Source organism: Leptidea sinapis, chromosome 11 (assembly GCF_905404315.1).
Source record: "Leptidea sinapis chromosome 11, ilLepSina1.1, whole genome shotgun sequence".
Lineage (NCBI taxonomy): Eukaryota > Metazoa > Arthropoda > Insecta > Lepidoptera > Pieridae > Leptidea > Leptidea sinapis.
The window spans coordinates 2,117,363-2,138,946 of NC_066275.1; the positions used below are offsets into that span (position 1 = coordinate 2,117,363).

General features: G+C 34.7%; 1 protein-coding gene across 2 annotated transcripts in view; it reads right to left on the minus strand.

The window, feature by feature from the left end:
* Positions 1-1,401: 1,401 nt before the first annotated feature.
* The window catches only part of LOC126966712 (connectin-like), a 160,229-nt gene continuing 140,046 nt past the window's right edge, over positions 1,402-21,584 (minus strand). Inside the window, exons 1-3 of one of the 2 annotated variants that reach the window (XM_050810921.1) lie at positions 13,617-13,714; positions 2,411-3,449; positions 1,402-2,157 (exon numbers count right to left, since the gene is read on the minus strand). In XM_050810921.1, coding sequence (XP_050666878.1) covers positions 1,691-2,157; positions 2,411-3,449; positions 13,617-13,622 — 1,512 coding nt within the window. In that variant the 5' untranslated portion in view covers positions 13,623-13,714 and the 3' untranslated portion in view covers positions 1,402-1,690. Of the gene's footprint in view, positions 2,158-2,410; positions 3,450-13,616; positions 13,715-21,584 lie in introns of those variants that run through there. The other variant, XM_050810922.1, reaches the window with a different exon arrangement.

The window sequence follows — 21,584 nt, forward strand, 5'->3', positions numbered from 1 at the left end:
TGTCACTTACAGTTTTGAAACCTTTAATATTGAGTTCACTAATTACTTAGGACGCGTTCCTATCAGCTTTTGACCCTAGTAATGTTAGATTGAAATCTATTAGACAACAGATTCTATTAATAGAATTTTATAAGAAGAAGCAATCATATTTTTGAAATTTCATTAAATTTAATAAATTAAATATCATTATATATAAAATATTTTTATTCAAAATAGGTGACACATCCTATTTTCCGTCAAAGATACTACTTAACTGATACATTCCTAATCTTTTACAGTATTGCAGTCAGGTATGTTGCCCTTCTTACAAAGTTTATATATACAGGTTAGATACAAATTCAAATATTTTTATTCAAAATAGGATGTGAAATCACTTATTGAAAGTCAAAAACTACCACCCATTCCAAAATAAAATGCCTCAGACCTGAAAAGAACGGGCGCAACAAACTCAGTGGGCTTTTTTTTTCATAGAAAAAATATGTTTACAAAGTAATATTGTACAATTAAAATTATTATTTATAGTCTGAGGGCGGTCACTCCATTCCCAATCTGTGATATCATTAAGAAAGTAATTTATGTTATAGTAACCTTTATCACACAAACGTTTTTTAACAATTCTTTTGAATTACCTACGTGATACTTTTGTTTTGAACATTTTCTGGGATCTTGTTGTTAAAGCATATACATCAATCCCCACAAAAGACTTACTAACTCGACTTAGCCGAGTAGAAGGCATTATATCATATCACTTAATTCTGCAAACTGTTATTAGGTAAATATTATTGGATAAACTTTTGACAAAAATGTTGAAATATTGTAGAAACACTGAGTCATAATTTTGAGTTCTTACAGTGAGTTTTTACACAAATATTATATAATTTTTATCGTCACTTATTAACATTCTATATTTTGTAATTCTTCATGTTTCACTTATATAATATAAAAGAAGTCGCATAAGTTCGAAATATAATAAAATTAAACTAAAAATAGGTAGTACTTAAGAGCAATCATTCCTTATTACACTCTTAAAGGTACTTATTATAATTTTGTATCTACAATATTTCGACGCAATTATCTCATCGCTGATAGTTGAACGAAAATTATAAATGTTATTTTTAGAGGTTTGTTGTACTACTTGATAAGGTACAGATGAGAAGATTTATTTACAGTCTCGTATGTACAGAAAATAGAATATGATACATATATATTTGATAAAATGAGTTTTGAAAATATATTAAAAATAAAAGACAATGACAAAGTTCTTTACAAAACGTTAGTAATGAGAAATTTTATAAGAATTTACCTTATAGTTATATCACATGTTTTTACAATCTTAAATAATATTTATACATTAAGATGTCATAAGATTATTAACGAAACATTGTCTTTCTTAGACTTAAGTAGCTAACCAATATGAAACTTAATAAATAAACATTGAAAACTCATTATATTTTTAAACATGCAATTTCATGCGGTTAATGGCAATGACGGCTTTTTTATACAAAGCATAACGTTCAGACTTTTAAAACATTTCAAATAGGAATTCATAAATATTTTATGGGAGACAAATCCATATCGATATTATCCTAAACAAATTACAAACCCTCCAAATAAAATCAAATGTATGTACAATAAAACTCAATCGAGTCCTGAAAACGTTATTTCGCAAAAATTTTATTATTATTTATCCTTACCCTAACAATAAAAGTAATGATAGAAGGAGAACTGAAATATTTATACCGATCGGCGAAATAGACGATGTTATTATGAGATTCCTATAATCCTTAGCTTCGTTCTGAGATGGGTAAGTATAAGTCCTATCAGTTACGCTCTTAACTTCCGTGGGGCAAGGCAATAACTCTACGGGAATTTGTAATAACGTTCTATCGTTATCACCTCTCACTTTCTTGGGTTCATCTATGAAACTTTCCTCGTTTTCGTCATGAAATTCTTCTATATTATCAGCATCATCGCTCAATTTGTCGCCGTTGATATTGATTTTTGAGTCAATCTTTTCATAGTAAGTAAATTGCGTATTCGATGAATGGCTAAATTTACAAAGAAAATTCTCTAAAGACGTTCTCACTTTAATGCTCTTTGCTTCGTGCCGTAGTTTGTGCATCCACGCCAGATGGCAATCGCAGTCGAAGTCATTTCCTGCAAAGATTGCCGTCTTAACTTCTTATTGAAAATTAATTAAACGAGAAATATTCCATCTGCATTGAATATTTTCATTCCAATCTTTTCATAAACATTTCTACATTCAATGATACAATTATTATTATTACATACTGATTTATAATTGATAAATATTAGAATGTTCAAAGATGTACAGATAAAGCAATTTTTAATCGCCAATAAAAATTACATAAGATTAAAATAAAATATATTTCTCCGTTACTTTACTTACCTTCTAGATATATGTAGCTTTTCTGCAATTTCAAGTTATCGTATATTGGTCGCAGGTTTTCAATTGTAAACCTTTTCAATTTGTTGTTTCGCAAATCTAAAGCTGAAAGACCTCTTACTCCTTCAAACAAGCCGTCTGCCAAATTAATCAATTTATTGTGACTTAAGCTCAATTTTCGTAATTGTGAGAGACCGTCAAATGTTCTCTGGGCCAGTATGTAAATTTCGTTATAATCCAGCAAAAGTTCTTGCAAATTCCATAACTCGATAAATGTAAATGAATTAAGTACTGCTATTTTATTTTTCCTTAAATCCAACCTCTTCAAATTAGCTAGACCATCAAAACACTCTTTATTCAATGTACTGATATTATTTTTATCCAATTCTAATTCTAATAAATTAACAAGGTGTCTGAATGCACCATCTTCAATAATAGTTACATTATTACTCGTCAAAAATAATTTCTGTAGTGCTGGTAGGTCGTAGAAAGTTTCTGTCTCAATTTTTTTAATTTTATTTGCATCTAAAGTAAGAATCGTGAGATTGGATAAATTGTAAAATGCGTGCTTATTCAATGTAGTTATTTGATTTTTAGTTAGCGTCATTTCTTGAACCGAAGATATATTGACGAAAGTATAACTCTCGATCTTGTTTATTGAACTAAATTTTATACTAAAGTTTTTTAATTTTCTCAGATACCTCAATATTTTGTTTGGTACAAAACTAAGGCCACCATCAGATCTTACATTGAATGCTAGTGTTTCTAAATTCATTTGAGACGTAAAACTGGACCAAAGTGGGTCTGCTTTGTCGATGCCCCCATTGAATACCCAGCATTCTGTTTTGATTGCTTCGTTTATTTCTTGGCTGTTCTCACAATAGCAATAAACTTTTGAATCTCTGTTGCCGATTTCACAAATATTGACGGTAGTTTGTACGATCTTGTCTTTTTGTTTTCTCCGATTAGCATCAAGGGAGTCTATTGCAATTAGCAATAGTAGCAAGGCAGCGGGTACCTTTAGGGCCCGCATACCTCCCACCTGAAACAAAAAAAAATCTCATTTATATACCAATTTATGTTTTAGTAAATTAAACTTTTACCATGAAACGATTATTCTATATTACTTTAACTTATTTGGCGAAATTTAATATCAATTGATAATATTATTTAATAGTTGTTATTAGCTAATATCAGTTTATACTAAAACTATAATAGAATTTGAAATACAATAGTAAAAACTAAAACTACACTAATTAAATTTGTAAACAAAATTTATGTATGATGTTGAATTAGCGACCTCTCGCGTACCGTGCCAGCGCTCTTCCACTGAGTCAAGTGTTCGAATGACGTAAGGCTCATAAATTTTGATATATGTTGTTCAACTCTCGGGTCGTAGCTTCATCTACAGGATTTACTTTACCGTTGATAACCTGCTCACCCCAATACTTGATTAATAGGATAAAACAACTCTTTATAGTTTAAAGAGTGACATCTTAAATAAATTTCCTGACAAATGCAACAAATTAAAAATCATGAAAATCCGTCCAGTCATTCTCAAGATATACTCGTAAGTGTTCGAACAACTATATTAAGTACAAATAACTAAGAAATATCTTTACGACGATCTCATTAATAGGTATTATAAACACTATCGTTTTAGTAGGTACAGATGTATGTATATGATGATTGATGGTAATGCAAAAGTTAAAGGTAGCTACTAAATACCATATTATACTCCTATGAACTGTGTTAAACGATTTATTTCAGTCAGCTTATAACTGCAGATTTTTCGATTTAGAAACGCTTGAGCAAGCCGTAGGAAAAACATCGCATGCCCAAATGCATGCCTGCTTCTTTTAAGGTTATTGTTTGCCCTGTGATTTATTGATAGGAATTGAAAATGCAACTTTTAATTGGAACTGCAGGCGTTTAAAATTTATAACTTTCTCGGGCCGTAGTCGTCTGATCTCCCACGCGCCCGTCCCATTCGACCGCCACCGGACCGCACCACAATATCCCGCACTCGGTAGTTTATCGCCATCGTCATAGCTATTCAAATATTTGTTCAAATAATGTAGTATAAGTCACAAAGATTATATACTTTGAATTACAGATTCGATAAAGGTATATATTTTGGCATAAGGATCAAGTTGTTATCGTTTTAGATAATTCACTTAAACCGCTGGCACTCGTCACTGACGATGGCCAGCGTCCCGCAAGTTAATAATATAATACAAATCACATACATTTTGCTAGAAGCCCGAAGAGATAGTCCTTGTTCTGTTATCGCTTAGCACCATTCACACTCACATCACAAATCATACATACATACATTCACACATTTATATAACCGCACTCGACGTCGTGCGAAGTCTCTTCAAATCTAAAGTCCATTGGACTAACAGATATATTAGATCGTTAGTGTTCTTCTCTCCAACCAGCCTAGCGAGCAGGCGGTCCGAGTTTCGAGTCACCTTCCGAGACGCCCCGCGCTTGTGAGCTACATTTTCGGCCTACAAGGACCCCGTCCAGATTCGCTGTAAGTGCCTTTAGGACTATCAGCACAAAGACGGTTTTTAGTCGGTTTTTAAACACTAGCCTGACATATGGGTCCTGTTTCGGGGTCTTCAATACGTAAATGTATTTTGCTCCTCTTTAAAAAAAAAACAATCCGGTAACTTGGACTAGATGCTAGCAATTACTGGGTTATCAGTTTTAAGACCATAGAAAAGTACTTTTCATATCGAATCTATATTGAATCGTTATGGTCGCCAAATTAGTAGTTTCATTAAAATAGAAGTCATTATTTAAGAAGTATCATTAAAATAGAAGTCATCATTAAGGAAGAAGAACGCATTCAAAAACTTTCGCATTTATAATATGAGAAGGACTGTATCAAAAAGATAATTTTATTTATATATATAAGAGATTTCCACGTATATAGTCACTCATTACGATATCTCTGGAGCCATTAGGCGTAGAGACTTGAAATTTGGTAGGAATATTCCTTTCGCCGAGTAGAGGAGTTCCGCTATGAACGGATTTTACGAAATTCCACCCGCAAGAGTTTTTTTTAAATATGAATAGAACAACGTCTGTAGGGTCAGCTAGTAAAATATATAAGTATACATCATATCTATCATTATTACATATCATTGAATGCTATTAAATATTGCTGTTGCGACAGACTGTATGTCAAACATCTTACAAATTAATTTAATATAAGATGTTTATATTATAAAGGTTCGTAGTGTGTAAACAATTTTAATTAAGTTTACACGATATAAACTCAATTCAGTTAAAGATAGGTGACCCTTTAATAGGGATTACAAATGAGGGTAATAAAACGCCCTGAATTTTAATTAAAAAAAGGTTGCACAAGATTTACGCGTAGCTTTATATTTATTAAAAGGCCTTATTAAGATTTTATAGAAGTGGAGAAAGCCCTCGAAGTTATGTAATGAATTCGGCGTGAACCACGAGATCAGGCACGACTTACGCTTAAGATTTTTTACAACTTCTAACAAAATTTTGAAGAGACAGTATCTCAAGAAAAAATATATATTAAATTGTAAACCAAGTTGATACTTTTGAATGCTCATAATCAAATTTCATTCATATGTGTCAGCTTAGTGTGTTAACAAGTGCTACCAACGTCGTGAACTGTCATAAGATATCCCAATTAATAATTACATTCATTTAACTACTGTTAATATTTAAATACTATTTAATATAATTATCACTATAATTAGAAATAACTATAATAGCATATTATATTCAGATCTTTAGTTAACTTGATTCGTGTAAGTTAGTTGGCACTACTACTGTGCCAACTAACAGCTATCATTACGGTAGACGGTCGTGCCCTGTATAAGCCAGAGCGCTCAGTTGGGGCAACATTACTGATTGTGAATTCCAAGGGGTAACACTGCCCTAATTGTCCTTTAATTTTTAATGATAAGTGTATATTGTAATTCTAAGTGTAGAAACTTTAAAATACAGATGTAATAGTTTTATTATGTGCGTTTAAATTACCAACCCTTCTACATATGACAGGCACAAGAAATCAAATGAGTATACACTATTTGTCGCAACCTTCATTTATATTTTTTATATACTAGCTCATTCTTAATTTGAATATTTAAAACATGAAAGCATAATATTGCTTCAAGTCTTTACCAGACTGTTTTTTCACAGACTGTTGCTTTTCGCTCTATTGGCCTTTCAGGGTAGCCGAGTGCAACGAAATGGACAGTGGACTGTGAATAAAGGGACAGAATTTGTGGTGTAACCATTTTATGTGAGACCGCATGTTTAAAATAACAATGTTATAATATAAGTAGTAATTCTACCTTAAATTGCATACATAAATTAATTTTGCGATATACAACGATGTTATATGAAGATATGGTAAATGATATTATTTATATTATCAACATAATATACCAACGTATAGTACGAAAAAGGGCTTGAAAATGGTGAATGGACGGGTCAATCATTATTTCTAAAGACCCATAGAACCATTAGTTGGCAATAAGCTCGGAAATTTCTCCATTCTATGTGGTTTGACTATTAAGTTTTTCTGCCATTTTTATTTTTATTAAAAATAAACAGGCAATTCTCTTTTCAGTTCTATTCGAATGCTTTCAGATTATAAAAGTTTTGGCTTTGAACTAACTGCATTAATTAATTACTTCGATGCCGTGACACATTTATCTAAATGATTTCTATTTTGTAATAATTATTGAAACCCATTACATTGAAATATTCAAAATAAATGACTGTGATTGAATGTTCAATGTTCCGAGTGAAATGGGCAAGATTTTTTGTAACCTAATTGAGGTATATTTTTACAAAGTAAAACATGCAATATTTTATTCATACAACAGTAGAAACATATAATGCTTTGGCGTGTTATCTATATAAAAGTGCTATACAGGGTTCATTAAAACTCATGTTCGTTTAGTTACACTAATTTTTTGATTTGTTTTGGGTTAACTTTCGAACTAGATAAATAAAATTTTAAAAACTTTAGATTCGAACCCACGACCTCCAGCGTTCCGTGCCGAAGCTCTAAACAACTGAGCTAACCGTTCGAGTACCACATCGTTATAAAATTCTGTTTGCTTTGTCGTGGGTTCGAATCCCGCATCGTTCATAAAATTTTGTTTTTCAAATTTTATTTGTATATTAATCCTAGAAGTGAGGGTTATCACTTTAAAAATATAACATATTGTTTCGAACTTGAGTTTGGAAAATATTTCACCATGAAACGGCAATATTATAGATATTTTAATGGAATAGGCTATAGGGGAAAAGTACGTTATAAGAAATTGGTAAGGACACCACGGCCATTAATACTAAGAAACAAATTATTGGTAAAGGTATTACTGGTTAAAATATCTTTATCTATTAATTTGTTCGGAGGATGAATATTATGGGATTTGCTTAACGCTTACCAACCAATTAATTCTGCAAGAGGCGAAAATAGACGAGCACAAATTGAAAGTGTGCTCTGATAGTTAACTGAGCAATGGAAAGAACAAAAAAATCCGAATAAAAAGTTTATTATGTTCTTAAACGTTAACCGGTTCGATTTTGATTTCTTTTTTTAGTTCTAAGCCTTTCTTGAAACACATAAAGATATCATAGGATCATTTCCAGTTTCTTAGATGTATGCCATCATGAAAAGTGAAAGGCCACATAGCTCTGCCTTTGACGGTCCCAAGCCCGTATGAAAAAAGAGGAGGGTTGGCTGAGTGAAGATCTAACCAGCCGCAAAAGATCAACGTCGAGCATCGGGCGACGGTAATTAACCCGAAGAAACCCTGGCCTAACAAGCCAGAACCTGCTGGAGGTAGGAAATGACCCCCACAACTCGCAACTCTGTTCATCCACAGAATCGAGGGCCTTGGCTTAGTCGCCCGGGCCACGAGGTAGAATAGCTCTTTAAAAAGTTACCCTAACCCTAAGGTGGGACTACGTGCCGATGGGATGCATGGCTTGCAGGAGGCAAGTTCTAAGCGCCAACCTCGGCGGAACCGGCAAACGCCGTTGTATTTTGCCCTCTTGAGGGAATGGGCGTCACCCCTCTTGTGACGTATTAAATCGACCCTACTCGTGGGAAAAAACCAGAATGAGCAATTATAAACAAAATTTAGATAAGAATGACCCAAAAATTATGACCCAACAACTTTTACACAAAGGAATGTTCATAAACCGCCCAAGATCAAGCTCTTTTAGTGGTACAACTAATCAAGGGAACATTGAACTGATAGATAAAACAGCTGAAGAAACAGAAGAACAGCTGTTCACAAAAGTGCATTATGGCAAAAGGCTAAGATCCAGTCCAGACGCAGTGAACCGCAATCAAAAACAGACAAAATTGAATTACTGGCTTGCTACACCAGTAGTACCAACATCCAACAACTTCAAAGGGCTCGACTATATAGAGCAACCCGATAAACCAGAAATACAAACATAAAAACCCACAAGACCTCCTCCACTATTTATTGATGGAGTGAAGAACATACAACCCTTAGTGAAATTATTAGAAGCCATAGCAAAAGGAGAATATGAAATAAAGGTATTACGAGGCGACAGAGTTAAGATACAATCGAAAACAGACGAATCATACTCCACTATTTACAAAGAACTGAAGGTTAAAGATACGGAATTCTTTAGCTACCAGCCAAAACAAGACCGCAGTTTTAGAGTTGTCCTAAAAAATCTACACCCATCTACAGACAAAGACGATATAAAAATAGCTATTGAGGCGCTTCACCATAAAGTTATAAATATCTGGAACATTCAAAACTCTAGAACAAAACAGGCGCTTTCAATGTGGAACATCGAATTAGATCTTCGTGAAAATAATAAAGACATTTATAGCGTTAAATATCTTCTACACTGTCGCATACCATTTGAAGCACCCAGACCAAAGCGAGTGATTCCTCAATGCACTAATTGCCAAGATTACAACCACACACAAAGGTTTTGCAAAAGAAAGCCCAGATGCGTCAAATGTGCAGGTTCTCATCACACTTCAGCTTGCTTACGGAAAGACAGATCAAAAGAAGTTAAATGTGTCCTTTGCGAGGGAAACCACCCAGCTAACTACAAAGGTTGCACAGTCTACAAAGAGCTGTCGAAAGTCCGATATCTCGCTCCAATCACCAAAGCGAGAAAAGGCCATGGATACCCTAGAAAGGAACAAGAACCTGCAAACAAATTAACAAGTAATGGATAATCGTATGCTCGAGCTACAGAAGAGTCCCTGAATAAACTCAAAACAATTACGGAATCACTTGTTGCCCTGATCAACCAAATGCTAGTTATGACCCAGACCCTAACCGATCTAATCTCAAAAATGCCAGCACTTTCACAGCACTAAAAATGCCAATGCTTGCCATACCACTCGGAAGAGTTAAAAATATTCATCAAAATACACCACATAGATGTTTTACTAATCTCGGAAACCCACTTCACATCTAAAAGCCACTTTAGTCTACCAGGATACAACATGTACCATACTAATCACCCAAACAACAAAGCACATGGAGGATCGGCCGTTCTTATCAGGTCAAACATCAAGCACCATTTAATAGAACACTACTGCAAAAACTACATTCAGGCTACAAACATTGTGATAACGGACTGCATTAGTGACATCACTATATCGGCCCTCTATTGTCCACCTAGATTTACTATAAAAGAAACGGAGTTCAGTAATTTCTTTCAATTACTTGAACATAGGTTTATTGCAGGAGGTGATTTTAATACCAAGCATTCGTTTTGGGGTTCCAGGCTTATCCTACCTAGAGGACGAGAACTTCTTAAATGCATACAAAAAAGTAATATGAACGGGGTATCATCTGGTCAACCGACTTACTAGTCAACAGACAAAAGAAAAATCCCAGATATTATAGATTTTTGTGTCAGCAAAGGAATCGCAAAGAACATCATATCGCGTCAGAGTTGCTGGGACTTATCCTCAGACCACTCTCCAATCATAGTAGAACTACACACTACCCCCTAGAAAGCATCAGAAAATGCGTTCTGCATAACAAAAGAACTAACTGGTCCCTATTTCGTGAGCTTACAGAAAACGCATTCCAAGAATCAGTTAGTCTCAAATCAAAAGACGAAATAACAGAAGCGGTACTATATTTCAACAAGAGTGTGCAAGATGCAGCTTGGTCGTCAACCCCACCACTATCATCTATAAACCACGATACCCACGTAGCGAAACACATATTCGATTTAATAATCAAAAAGAGGAGAATACGGAAACGCTGGCAAACAACCAGAGACCCTGTTGCGAAAAACAACTTAACTACGCCAACAGACAGCTAAAGCGCACTCTAGAGAAAGATCGTAATGACGGATTTCATAATTATCTCACCAGCTTGGATGCTACTGCTTCCTCAGATTATTCTTTATGGAAAGCCACTAGAAGATTAAAACGGTAAAAAAGAAATTCTGATGGTACCTGGGCACGGACAGACCAAGAGAAAGCCAGAATCTTCTCAGAGCACCTCTCAAATGTCTTTACTAATCATCCATACGACGGCTCACCAGAAGATGCAGCAGAAATTACTAACCACTTATACAGTCCTAAAGATACGCAGGAGACGCCTCTTAAATTTACAAAAACAGAAGTTGCCCGAATTATAAAAAAATCTGACCCAAAAAAAGCTCCAGGATACGATCTTATTGCAAACCGTATATTACACGAACTACCTGAATCTGGTATAACTTAACTATAACTATAACTTAACTATAACTCTTTAATGCGATGACCAAACTGCAGTTCTTTCCTCTGGAGTGGAAGGTCGCACAAATTGCAATGCTGTTGAAGCCAGAGAAACAATCTGAAAAACGAAATTGTATAGACCCATCAGTCTTTTACCTATTCCATCTAAAATATACGAATATCTACTGCTACAACGAATCTTGCCTATACTCAAAGAGAAGAAGCTAATTCCTGATCACCAGTTTGGATTTCGCAGCAAGCATGCCACTATCGAACAAGTGCACAGACTAACAAAACATATCATGGAAGCACTGGAAGGTAAATTTTACTGCAACAGTGCTTTCCTGGACATATCTCAAGCGTGTGACCGAGTGTGGCATGAAGGATTGTTATTTAAATTGAAAAATGCGCTACCAGATTACCTTTACGGAATATTAAAATCATTTCTCCAGCAGCGTCATTTCATAGTACAACAAGGGGAAATACTGTCTAATCTCTGCCCTATAAAAGCAGGAGTTCCACAGGGGAGCGTACTGGGTCCCATACTCTACTTCCTCTTCAGTGCGGACCTGCCGACATGTGAATCCTCAATAACGGGAACCTTTGCTGACAATACCGCTATACTAGCTACACACAGCGACCCAAAAATAGCCTCACAAATACTTCAACAAGGATTAAATGACATATCCCTATGGCTCAAAAAGTGGCAGATAAAAGCAAATGAAACAAAATCTGTTAGCGTAACGTTCACTTTAAGAAGAGACTCTTGTCCTCCAGTTATAGTTAACAACATTGTAGTCCCACAGGCAGATCATGTGAGATACCTTGGATTGCACTTAGATAAAGACATAACTGGCAAAAACATATTTTCACTAAGCGAAAGCAACTTGGTATTCAAACGCGAAAACTTTACTGGCTCATTGGACGAAAGTCTCAATTGTCTCTGCAAAACAAAATACTCATATACAAGGCAATACTGAAGCCCGTCTAGACGTACGGAATCCAACTGTGGGGTACTGCTTCCCATTCAAATATTGAAATTATACAAAGGTTTCAAAATAAAGTACTCCGCATGATAACCAATGCCCCCTGGTTCGTACCCAACGAATTATTACACCGCGACCTACGCCTGCTAACCGTAAGAGAGGAAATTGTACGCCATACCAGAATTTACAAAGAGCGCATCGAAATACACCCAACTCTCTGGCTTGGCCACTTATGGAAAACCACAACAAAGCGCGACGCCTAAAATGCAAAATACCCCAAGATTTAATACGATCACCTCATACACAGTAAACACAGCTACTGTTTTAGCATTGAGGATGTGACACAGGTCATATACCGAGCGCGCTAGCAATAGCACCAACCAACATACTGCCGAATGTCCCACAAAGGAGACAGATTGTAGTAAATAAAGGGTACTAAAAAAAAAACATATTTGGGCTTTGACAGTAAGATTTTTCTTGACTTATTTTGAGTTTTTGTGATCACTTATAATTCGGTTACCCGTGTTTGTCCTCTTCTTACATTAAAAAATATTGACGGAATAAAGTCTAAGTCAAAGTCAAATTCAATAGGTCCCAAAAAACCTTTTAAATCGTCAATAACACTCTTATAACAAACTCTTATAAAAACTACCATCGATTCATAAAGCTGCCTTTGCTGACAAGAATCAGTAAGAAAATAAATCAAATTAAAATAATTATGACTAGCTGACCCGACAAACGTTGTTTTGCCATATAAACTATTTTTAGAGTTAGACCGTTTCTTGGACATTGCTACATTACTTTATTTTTATAAAATAAAAAAAAATCCAAAATAAACGTAGCTTAACTTACTTCTTATTACATCAGCTACCTGCCGATAAAATCGTCAAAATCGGTCCAGCCATTTCAGAGATTAGCCGGAACAAACAGACATACAGGTAGATAAAAATTGTAAAAAAAATATTTTGGTATATACAATATATTCATAAACATGTAGTAAAAACGATTATTACAAATAGACACTCCAATTTTATTTATATGTATAGATGATAATAATGTATGTTTGAAGCATCTAAAATAGCATTAACATGCCAAAGAAATTTAATAATGCATTTTTAAAACAAAATAAAAACATTTTAATGTATAATTAATTATGTTTCCTGTAGATTGTAATTCGAATTTAATAGCTAATTTTGTACGCTCTATTTCTTACACAATAAATTATCCTCTAATTTTAATATTGAACAAAATACTTCCCCAGCATAAAATAAAATTACGTAGCGGAACGCTTCGGCTCAATTTATTATGAAATCCAGCCAATTTGTGAATCAGCTAACTATTTAACTTTGAGAATGGGCCGTTTATTAATTCTAACTATCTACAACGAGCACTTGGAACAAGGTGATGTCGATTAATTATATCAGGATTCATAAGATACAGAATAGCTTTAAGGGTAAAGGGGTACCTTCATAAAAAGCGCGTACACCTTCCTTAAAGGCCGGCAACGCTCCTGTGATTCCTCTGGTGTTGCAAGAGATTGTGGGCGGCGGTGATCACTTACCAACAGGTACGCTCGTTTGTCCTCCTATTCCATAAAAAAAAAATGTATAAACTTCTATAATAAAGTCCCAGCGACTGTTCAGGCATTATCTATAAATAAATTTAAATCATTTATAAAAAAAGGCTCTGTCGTAAATCCTATTAATCCTCAGCTGAATATATAAATGATCGGACAGCCTGGGACTAGATTGTGGTTATTTTATAGCGATAGAAATGACTGTACAATATTGTATATTTTTATTAAAAATTGCGAAATAAAATAATACTGGGAGACTTGCTTGTGCCTCTTCTTCTCTCTCACAGCGCCATTTGTTTCCGATCCAGTAGTATCTAGTATATTAGAAACTAGCGGACCCGACAGACGTTGTTCTGTTATAAAAAAAAACTCTTGAGGATGGAATTTCTTTAAATCCGTTCTTAGCTGCTCTCTACTCGGCGAAAGGAATATTTCTACTACTTCTAAATTTCAAGTCTCTACGCCTTATGGTTCTGGAACCATAAGGCGTAGAGACTTGAATATATGACATAATATCTCTGGAGATATCGTGATGAGTGACTATATACAAGGAAATCTCTTAGATACATATGGATGACATCAAAAAGAATTCTTAAGGAATTAATTTTGAGAAAATAAATGCTTTTTATGCCTTTCTATTTCATGCCTTTCCTTACAAATTTTTATTTAACTTGTCTTCACAAATCTCTTGGGTTTCTTATGAACATCGTCAATGTGTAAATTAATTTTCTATTATCTTGAGTCTATCTGATTGTCATTTATACTAGTATATTTCTACCAGTGGGAGGCTCCTTTGCACAGGATGCCGGCAAGATTGCCCAATGGGTACCACAGTGGCGCCTTTTTCTGCCCTGAAGCAGGAATGTGTAAACAGTGAAATAGCTAGTGAAATTACTGGGCAAATGAGACTTAACATCTATGTCTTAAGGTGACGAGCGCAATGGTAGTGCCGCTCCAGATTTTTCGGTTCTTCAAGAATCCTGAGCGACTCTACATTGTAATGGGCAGGGCGTATCAATTACCATCGGCTGAACGTCCTGCTCGTATCGTCATTTATTTTCATTAAAAAAAAACTTTTACTTATTTGGTTGCAAGTTGCAACTGACGTTCTATATTCCGTATATGTATGTAGATGTCATATTCCGCATAAGGCATTAACACTGACTATAACAGTGCGGAATGAGTTGCACCATCGTATTCCTTAGCATAGTTAAGGTTAAAGTTAAAAAAAGGGTCGAGTCAAAATCCAATATTTATTTGAAACTTCTGACAAGTCGGTATTTAGCTATTTAACATTTACAATCGCTTTAACCGGCGAAGATTGGTCGCTTACGGTTAACAGTTAAAGTAATAATATCATCTAAACGTTGTCAAATGGTTCAACAATTTTTTTGCCTAACCGGTTCTTTATCGTTTGTTAATGCTAAAGTTTGTAGGTGCAACTCCACCTTATTGTCACTTACTAACGGTGCGTATAGTTGTATTGTAGTTTATTTTATTTCAATTTATTGTAATTGTCAATTTCGATCAAAACTTTGTGTGAAATAGTTGGATGCGAAGAAAGTCTGTAAAATATTTAAATAAACCAAACCTTCTAACGGCCGTTCCCAATATACTGTCTATAGAAAGAGATAAATTACTACCTTCTACTGTCAGTAATTAGCTGTCAATAATCTGAAGCTGTCCCAATATACCCGATAAGTCATTTTTATCGCCTTATATTGGGACGCGTGAATTGCAATTTCCATACAAACTTCTTTCTCTCGCTGGACAGCTATACGTCGTCCTCTTATTGACAGACATCGTGTATGGATAAGGTGAGTTACTGTCGATAAGTTTATTGGGACAGAAAAGTCAGCGATAGTTACGATTATTATGTCAAGTAGGCCACAACCGGATATAGACTGAATATTGGGAACGGCCGTAAGTGGTGACAGTTTAAACTAGGAAGTATAAGACTTGAAAATTTCAACCATTTGTTCAAAATTGCTGGCCTGTTCTTCACATAAGATTCCAACTGATCAGGAAAACCGCAATATAATTCATTACATCATTTTAATTCTCAAATAAAAATTTGAGTCTCTGTTTGTACTACATGTATATGAATATAGTTTTTTTTTTAATTTTTTCCGTCTCTCCGTCTGCAGCTGATGTAATAAGGAGTAACTTAGGCTATCTCTATTAGTTTATTTCAATTAATCTATTGGTTTATTTCACAAAAATTATTTTATCTTAGAAAAATAAAGTAATGTTGCAATAACCAAGAAACGGTCTAACTCTAAAAATAATTTATATGGCAAAACAACGTTTGCCGGATCAGCTAGTAATATAATAAGCACGTTATACAAAACTATAAACCACAGAGCAAAGAGTGATATTATACCCAACACGCCGTAATATTCAAATATTATTATAATCATTAATTTGGCTGCACTCCAATGCTGTGTTTATGTAGTGCATTTAAATTTACGCATAATCACCCGGTATATTATGTGATAAGCCAATGACAAAGACAAACAAAACGAGATGGCATATTGCATGTACGGTACGGTAGTTGTACGTGCTCCGCTAGCTGATGACACAAACTCCGCTTGGGTTGACCCGCGTAGTCGCTGACACTACATCTGTAAGGACGCTCCTACATTGGAAGGGTTATTTCTCCCGACCAGACGGTCTGTGCCTGGTCGGGACTGAACAAAACAAACATTGACGGGCCGTGTCCCCTCCTACACTGGAGCCTCGCTCCGAGGAGGCGGAACAAGTCTGAACTGGTCTGATAACAACCAAACAGGTTTGTTTTTCGTCTAGTCCAGGCTCCAGTTGCATGGAAGCTTTGGTAGCTTTTAGAATGTAATAAACCTTTCGACGGACATTCTATGATACTTTTTGAATTTATCAGGGTGATTGCGCAGAGGTAGGCAGGTTGAGTAAAATTCATTTTTACGGTGGTCTTAATTGAACTCATGGACCTATATTCTTTTACGTGGATTTATTAATATGTTTCTGATGAAATCAATAAGTTCGTCATCCATCTTTCAAGAGGTCAAATGTATGTATAGGAACTCACAGAATTTGCACTTTCCACAATATACCTTACAATATACCTTGCCTCGTCGAGAGTTCACACTGTACTGACTCTGGACTCTCACTGATCCACCCCTGTCTAGCTGCAGTGTGGGAGCGCTGAGTCTGGACTGGTCTAGATTGGCCGGGTCAGGCCAGCTGGCCAGACCGACTCCGCTTTCAATGTAGGACCAGCCTAAGCCTTGTTTACCCCGAGTGATATGTGGTCATCAAGTCTACCACAAACTTCATGACTCTCCACCAGTGCAGTTGATGTTCAATAATAGTGTCTTTATATTATGTACATCGTTCGTACAAACTTTGCAAGCTTGCGATCGCCAGTGTGACGTTCACTTTGGAATACCAAAATTAGGACCGTTGGAGCTGCTGCACCGCCACCACCTGAGTGGCGTGGGAGTGTTCAAAGGTTAGTGGAGTTCATTTTACTTCTTTCCTCATGATTCTTGGTTGATTATAAGTGCCTATATAAATACATTCATTAAACGAGCCAAAAACCAGCGACCCTTTAGGAAACCTTAATACAGTCCCAGACATTATTCCTGAACATTACAGTTATTGGAAGTAGTGATGCTAAAATTTACATTGCACAGAAAATCTCCACATAAATTAATATGTAGACATGGAACCGCGACATGAGAAAGAACTTGATTCAGTTAATTTAATCTGATTACTTTCTACTACTGACTAATTAAGTTTTGTTTCAACTTTGTAAGTTAACGGTCACCCATAAGTGCAGAGGATGTCTGGCTGAGGATGAAACGGTCACTCATGTAGTCCTGGTATGTACAGGAGTGGCCAACCAACGGGCGAAAATCTTAGTAAATTTGAGTCGCTCCGAGTAAACACCCCAGAAATGTTCTGAACCTCTGGAAAGAGCTGGGCTGATCGGAATTACTGGCCAATAACACTGCAGGTGAAATGGAAATTGTTTAATTGCGGAAACAGGAGCCCTTGTACCAATATTCATGTACGGCAAATTGTTAGAGTATAAATAAAATTTATAAATTTGATATAGTAAAATTTATAAATTTGATCTATTTAATCTAATTCTAGTTACAATTATTGTAATTTTTGGAGTCGGTGGCAGTTAATTCAGTCTTGTAACTATATATTATATAGTTGTAAGTGAGATGTGCTTGTGTCGGATGCGAACGTGACAAAACGAGAGGCGAGGGCGGGGCCGCGGCAATAATAGCAATAATTGTAACTAGAATTAGATTAATAAATTATGTTGTACAAAAATACGCAATTTTCACTTTTTAGTGCACATAATACCTATTGGTTTGGAATAGATTTTTTCAAGTCAGTTGTTTTTATGTATTTTTTATGTATAGTAAAAAATAAGGCATTACCAATCAAACATCTATTTCGTCACACTAGACTTATATATTATGTCTACTGTGATTTCGTGACGGCAAGGAGATTTAAGCACATAGCGATCATTGGAATATAACATACAATATTTTTTTTCTCGTACGCTCATGCCACATAAGATAATATTATAATTTAATCGCTCTTGCATAATGACAACATGACTAAAGAAGTTTTGTCTTCAAAAAAGTGGCTGCTAATGACCCACTTTTTTAGGCGAGGATAATTCGAGGCCCTTCTGGAACTCACTCATTTTCTGCTGGAACATTTCAGCCATAACATTGAAGGAATCTTTAAGTGCATCCATGATGACTGGTGACGTTAAAAGTAACTTTCCATAGTTCACTAATTCTACAAAAACAATTGTTTTTTTAATTTTAAGATTATTAAAAATACAGAGCTCTTTAAAAACAGTGTTAACTTTTTTCACACCTACCCTCGAATAGACTCAAGGGTTTTTCAATACAAACATATTTTAAAATAACCTTATAACATACACAATCGCTCGTAAATTCTTCGTACGACGGTGGTGTGATTTATAATCTAATTTGCAAGCCGACCCTTTGAATATACATCATAAAAGGCTGTGGCACTGTATCGTAAAAAGTAGCGAAAGTAAAGTTAAACAAAATATACTCAATAGACGCTAAAATTATCATAATACTATCTGAAATGACCGTAGAATTCAGTTGGAATTTGCAAAGTTTTGTTTTATTATACGTTGTGAGATTGGACATGCAGTCGGATTAAGGTGCATTACACATGATCGCTCATATAGCATGTTTATATCAATGCCTAAAACTCATTAATTGTAAGCTGAACTTTGTATAAAGCCGCTGAAATAAAATCAACACATTAATTTGATGATATACTGTCACAATGACTATAAATTTACACAAATTAATTAGTATCAAATACCATCAGCTGAACGTCTTATTCGTCTCGTCATTTTCATAAAAAAAACACTTGGTTTATATTATTTGTTGTTTCGCTTTTACAACAAATAATATAAACCAAGATGGAGGATTCCAAAATGGCCGCCATGTTATGTTTCGTAAAAAAGTCTTAGAATTATTTTATTCGATCACACCGAAACCTAGTGTTTATACTATGATTTTATTTATAACAGGAGGATAAACGAGTATGCATATGAGTTACCTGACGGTATGTGATCACCGCAGACCAAACTCTCTTATAACACCAGAGGAATCACAGGAGCGTTGCAGACCTTATAAAGAGCCGAATAAGCGCAGATATGAATACATAAACCCATTATGACAACCATAATGTTAGCTCGAGGAACAAACATAAACTTTTAATGCCCACTACACGGCTACGTCGAGTTAGTAAGTCTTTTGTGGGGCGATGTATATGCTTTTACAACAATATCCCAGAAAATTTTCAAAACAAAAGTATAACGATATTCAAAAGAATTGTTTAAAACCGTTTGTGTGGTACTGGCTGCTAAAAGATAAATATCTTTTTTAATGATTCCACAGATTGGGAATGCACCGACCGCCCTCAGGCTATTAAAGTGTAGTAGCTAGTTTAATTGTATACAATATTACTTTGTAAACATATTATTTGATGGAAAAAAAACACCCGCTGAGTTTGTTGCGCACATTCTTCTCAGGTCTGAGGCACTCTTTTTGGAATGGGTGGTATTTTTTTACTTTCAATACGTGATGTCACATCCTATTTTGAATAAAAATTGGAATTGATACGAATTGAGGATCCACTGGGGACAGCTTGTTAAAGATTCTGCTTATTGTGCTCCCTATGCTTTGTGGGAGACAGACTCGACCTTGATATTTTTTGTGTGTACCTACAAAGATCTAAAAACAGTCCAAATAGATCCGCAGACGACCAGAACGGACGGACAGAACATCCTGGCGAAGATTGATTAGGAGAGCCGACCTCAACTAAAATGAGATAGGCAAGGAAACAGAAGAAGATTAGATATTAAAGTGTTGTTTTGTCTGTTATACAGAACGGGTCAGGAGTTGAGTGTTGATGAAATTTATTGCAGTAGGCGTTATTTTTGCGGATATTCATAATCATCCAAATGTTTTGAGTTTTCTTGACTCTGGCATGAGGATCGTGCCAGATTTTGGCGAATCAATCCCCTGAGGATGCCTCGTGTAGAGGCGAAACACGTGTCGAATTGTTTAATTATAAATATTAAATTGTTTAATTATAAAAATTATGCTCTTTAATTATAAATGTTTATTGTACGATATTACATTGTAATCCATATTTTATATTTAAAAAAAAAGCCCGCTGAGTTTCTTGCGCCCATTCTTCTCAGGTCTGAGGCAGTCTCTTTTGAATAGGTGGTAGTTTTTGACGTTCAATAAGTGATTTTAAATCCTATTTTGAATAAAAATATTTTAATTTGAATTTAAAATTTAAAGACAAATATTGGCGGAATTAACACTCAAGAACACTTAAAACATTTGGATAATTGAGTATTGATATTAATTTACTTATTTCTTCATTTTAAATAGTCTTAACGTTGGTTTTAATTCAATATTCTTGCAATATTAGTATAGAAGTATTCAGTGACATACTGCAAACCAATAAATGAAAATAGGATGGAATATAATATCTTGTGTGTAATTTGCCTTAGCAAACTTTCGGCACGACCCATCTAAGTCAGAAATGCTAGACTGACCTGAATAATTTATAACTTGGTACACCAGTCTTAAGTTAAAACAATCTGTCGGAATAATATTGATGTTAAGTTTAAGTAAAGCCGCTTACGCTATGCTTATGTTGTTTTGTGATTACAGTTTAATATAATATTATTATTTTGATGTAAAAATAATCCAAGAAATGTATTTAGCAATTACAAAAGTAAAGCCGAAATAATAAACACACGTTAATCAAGATTCACGCAATGAAAGATTTTATAAGCCTTTTAGTTGATTGTTACCTTATTAGTAACCTGGAAATTTAAATAAAACTAAGGGTTTGAATTTTGTAATCATTTGTATTATTACTATAAAGGTTTGTTTCTGAGTTATGGATATCTATTTGTATCCGTATGTAAGGTAAGTATAGGAACGGCTATTAACCAAGGCCTTATTAGGGGACAAATAAATTGTATCGATGTGCGTCAATTTTATTAACTACTAGCTGACTCAGCTAACGTTGTACCGGCGTTTAAATTAGTAAAAAAATCATTAATTAAAATTTTTTCGGTATAAAAAATAGATGACGACCGATTCTCAGACCTACCAAATATATCGTACATAAAATTTATCGTACTACAATAATAATTTTATTCGATTGCCATCGTGCAACTATATTGCGTATCTGTGGATGGAATAGAATAATATTAAAATCACTATACAAAAATTGGTGTTTATCGTAGGCTGGTGAAAATTTGAAGTTGTTTGT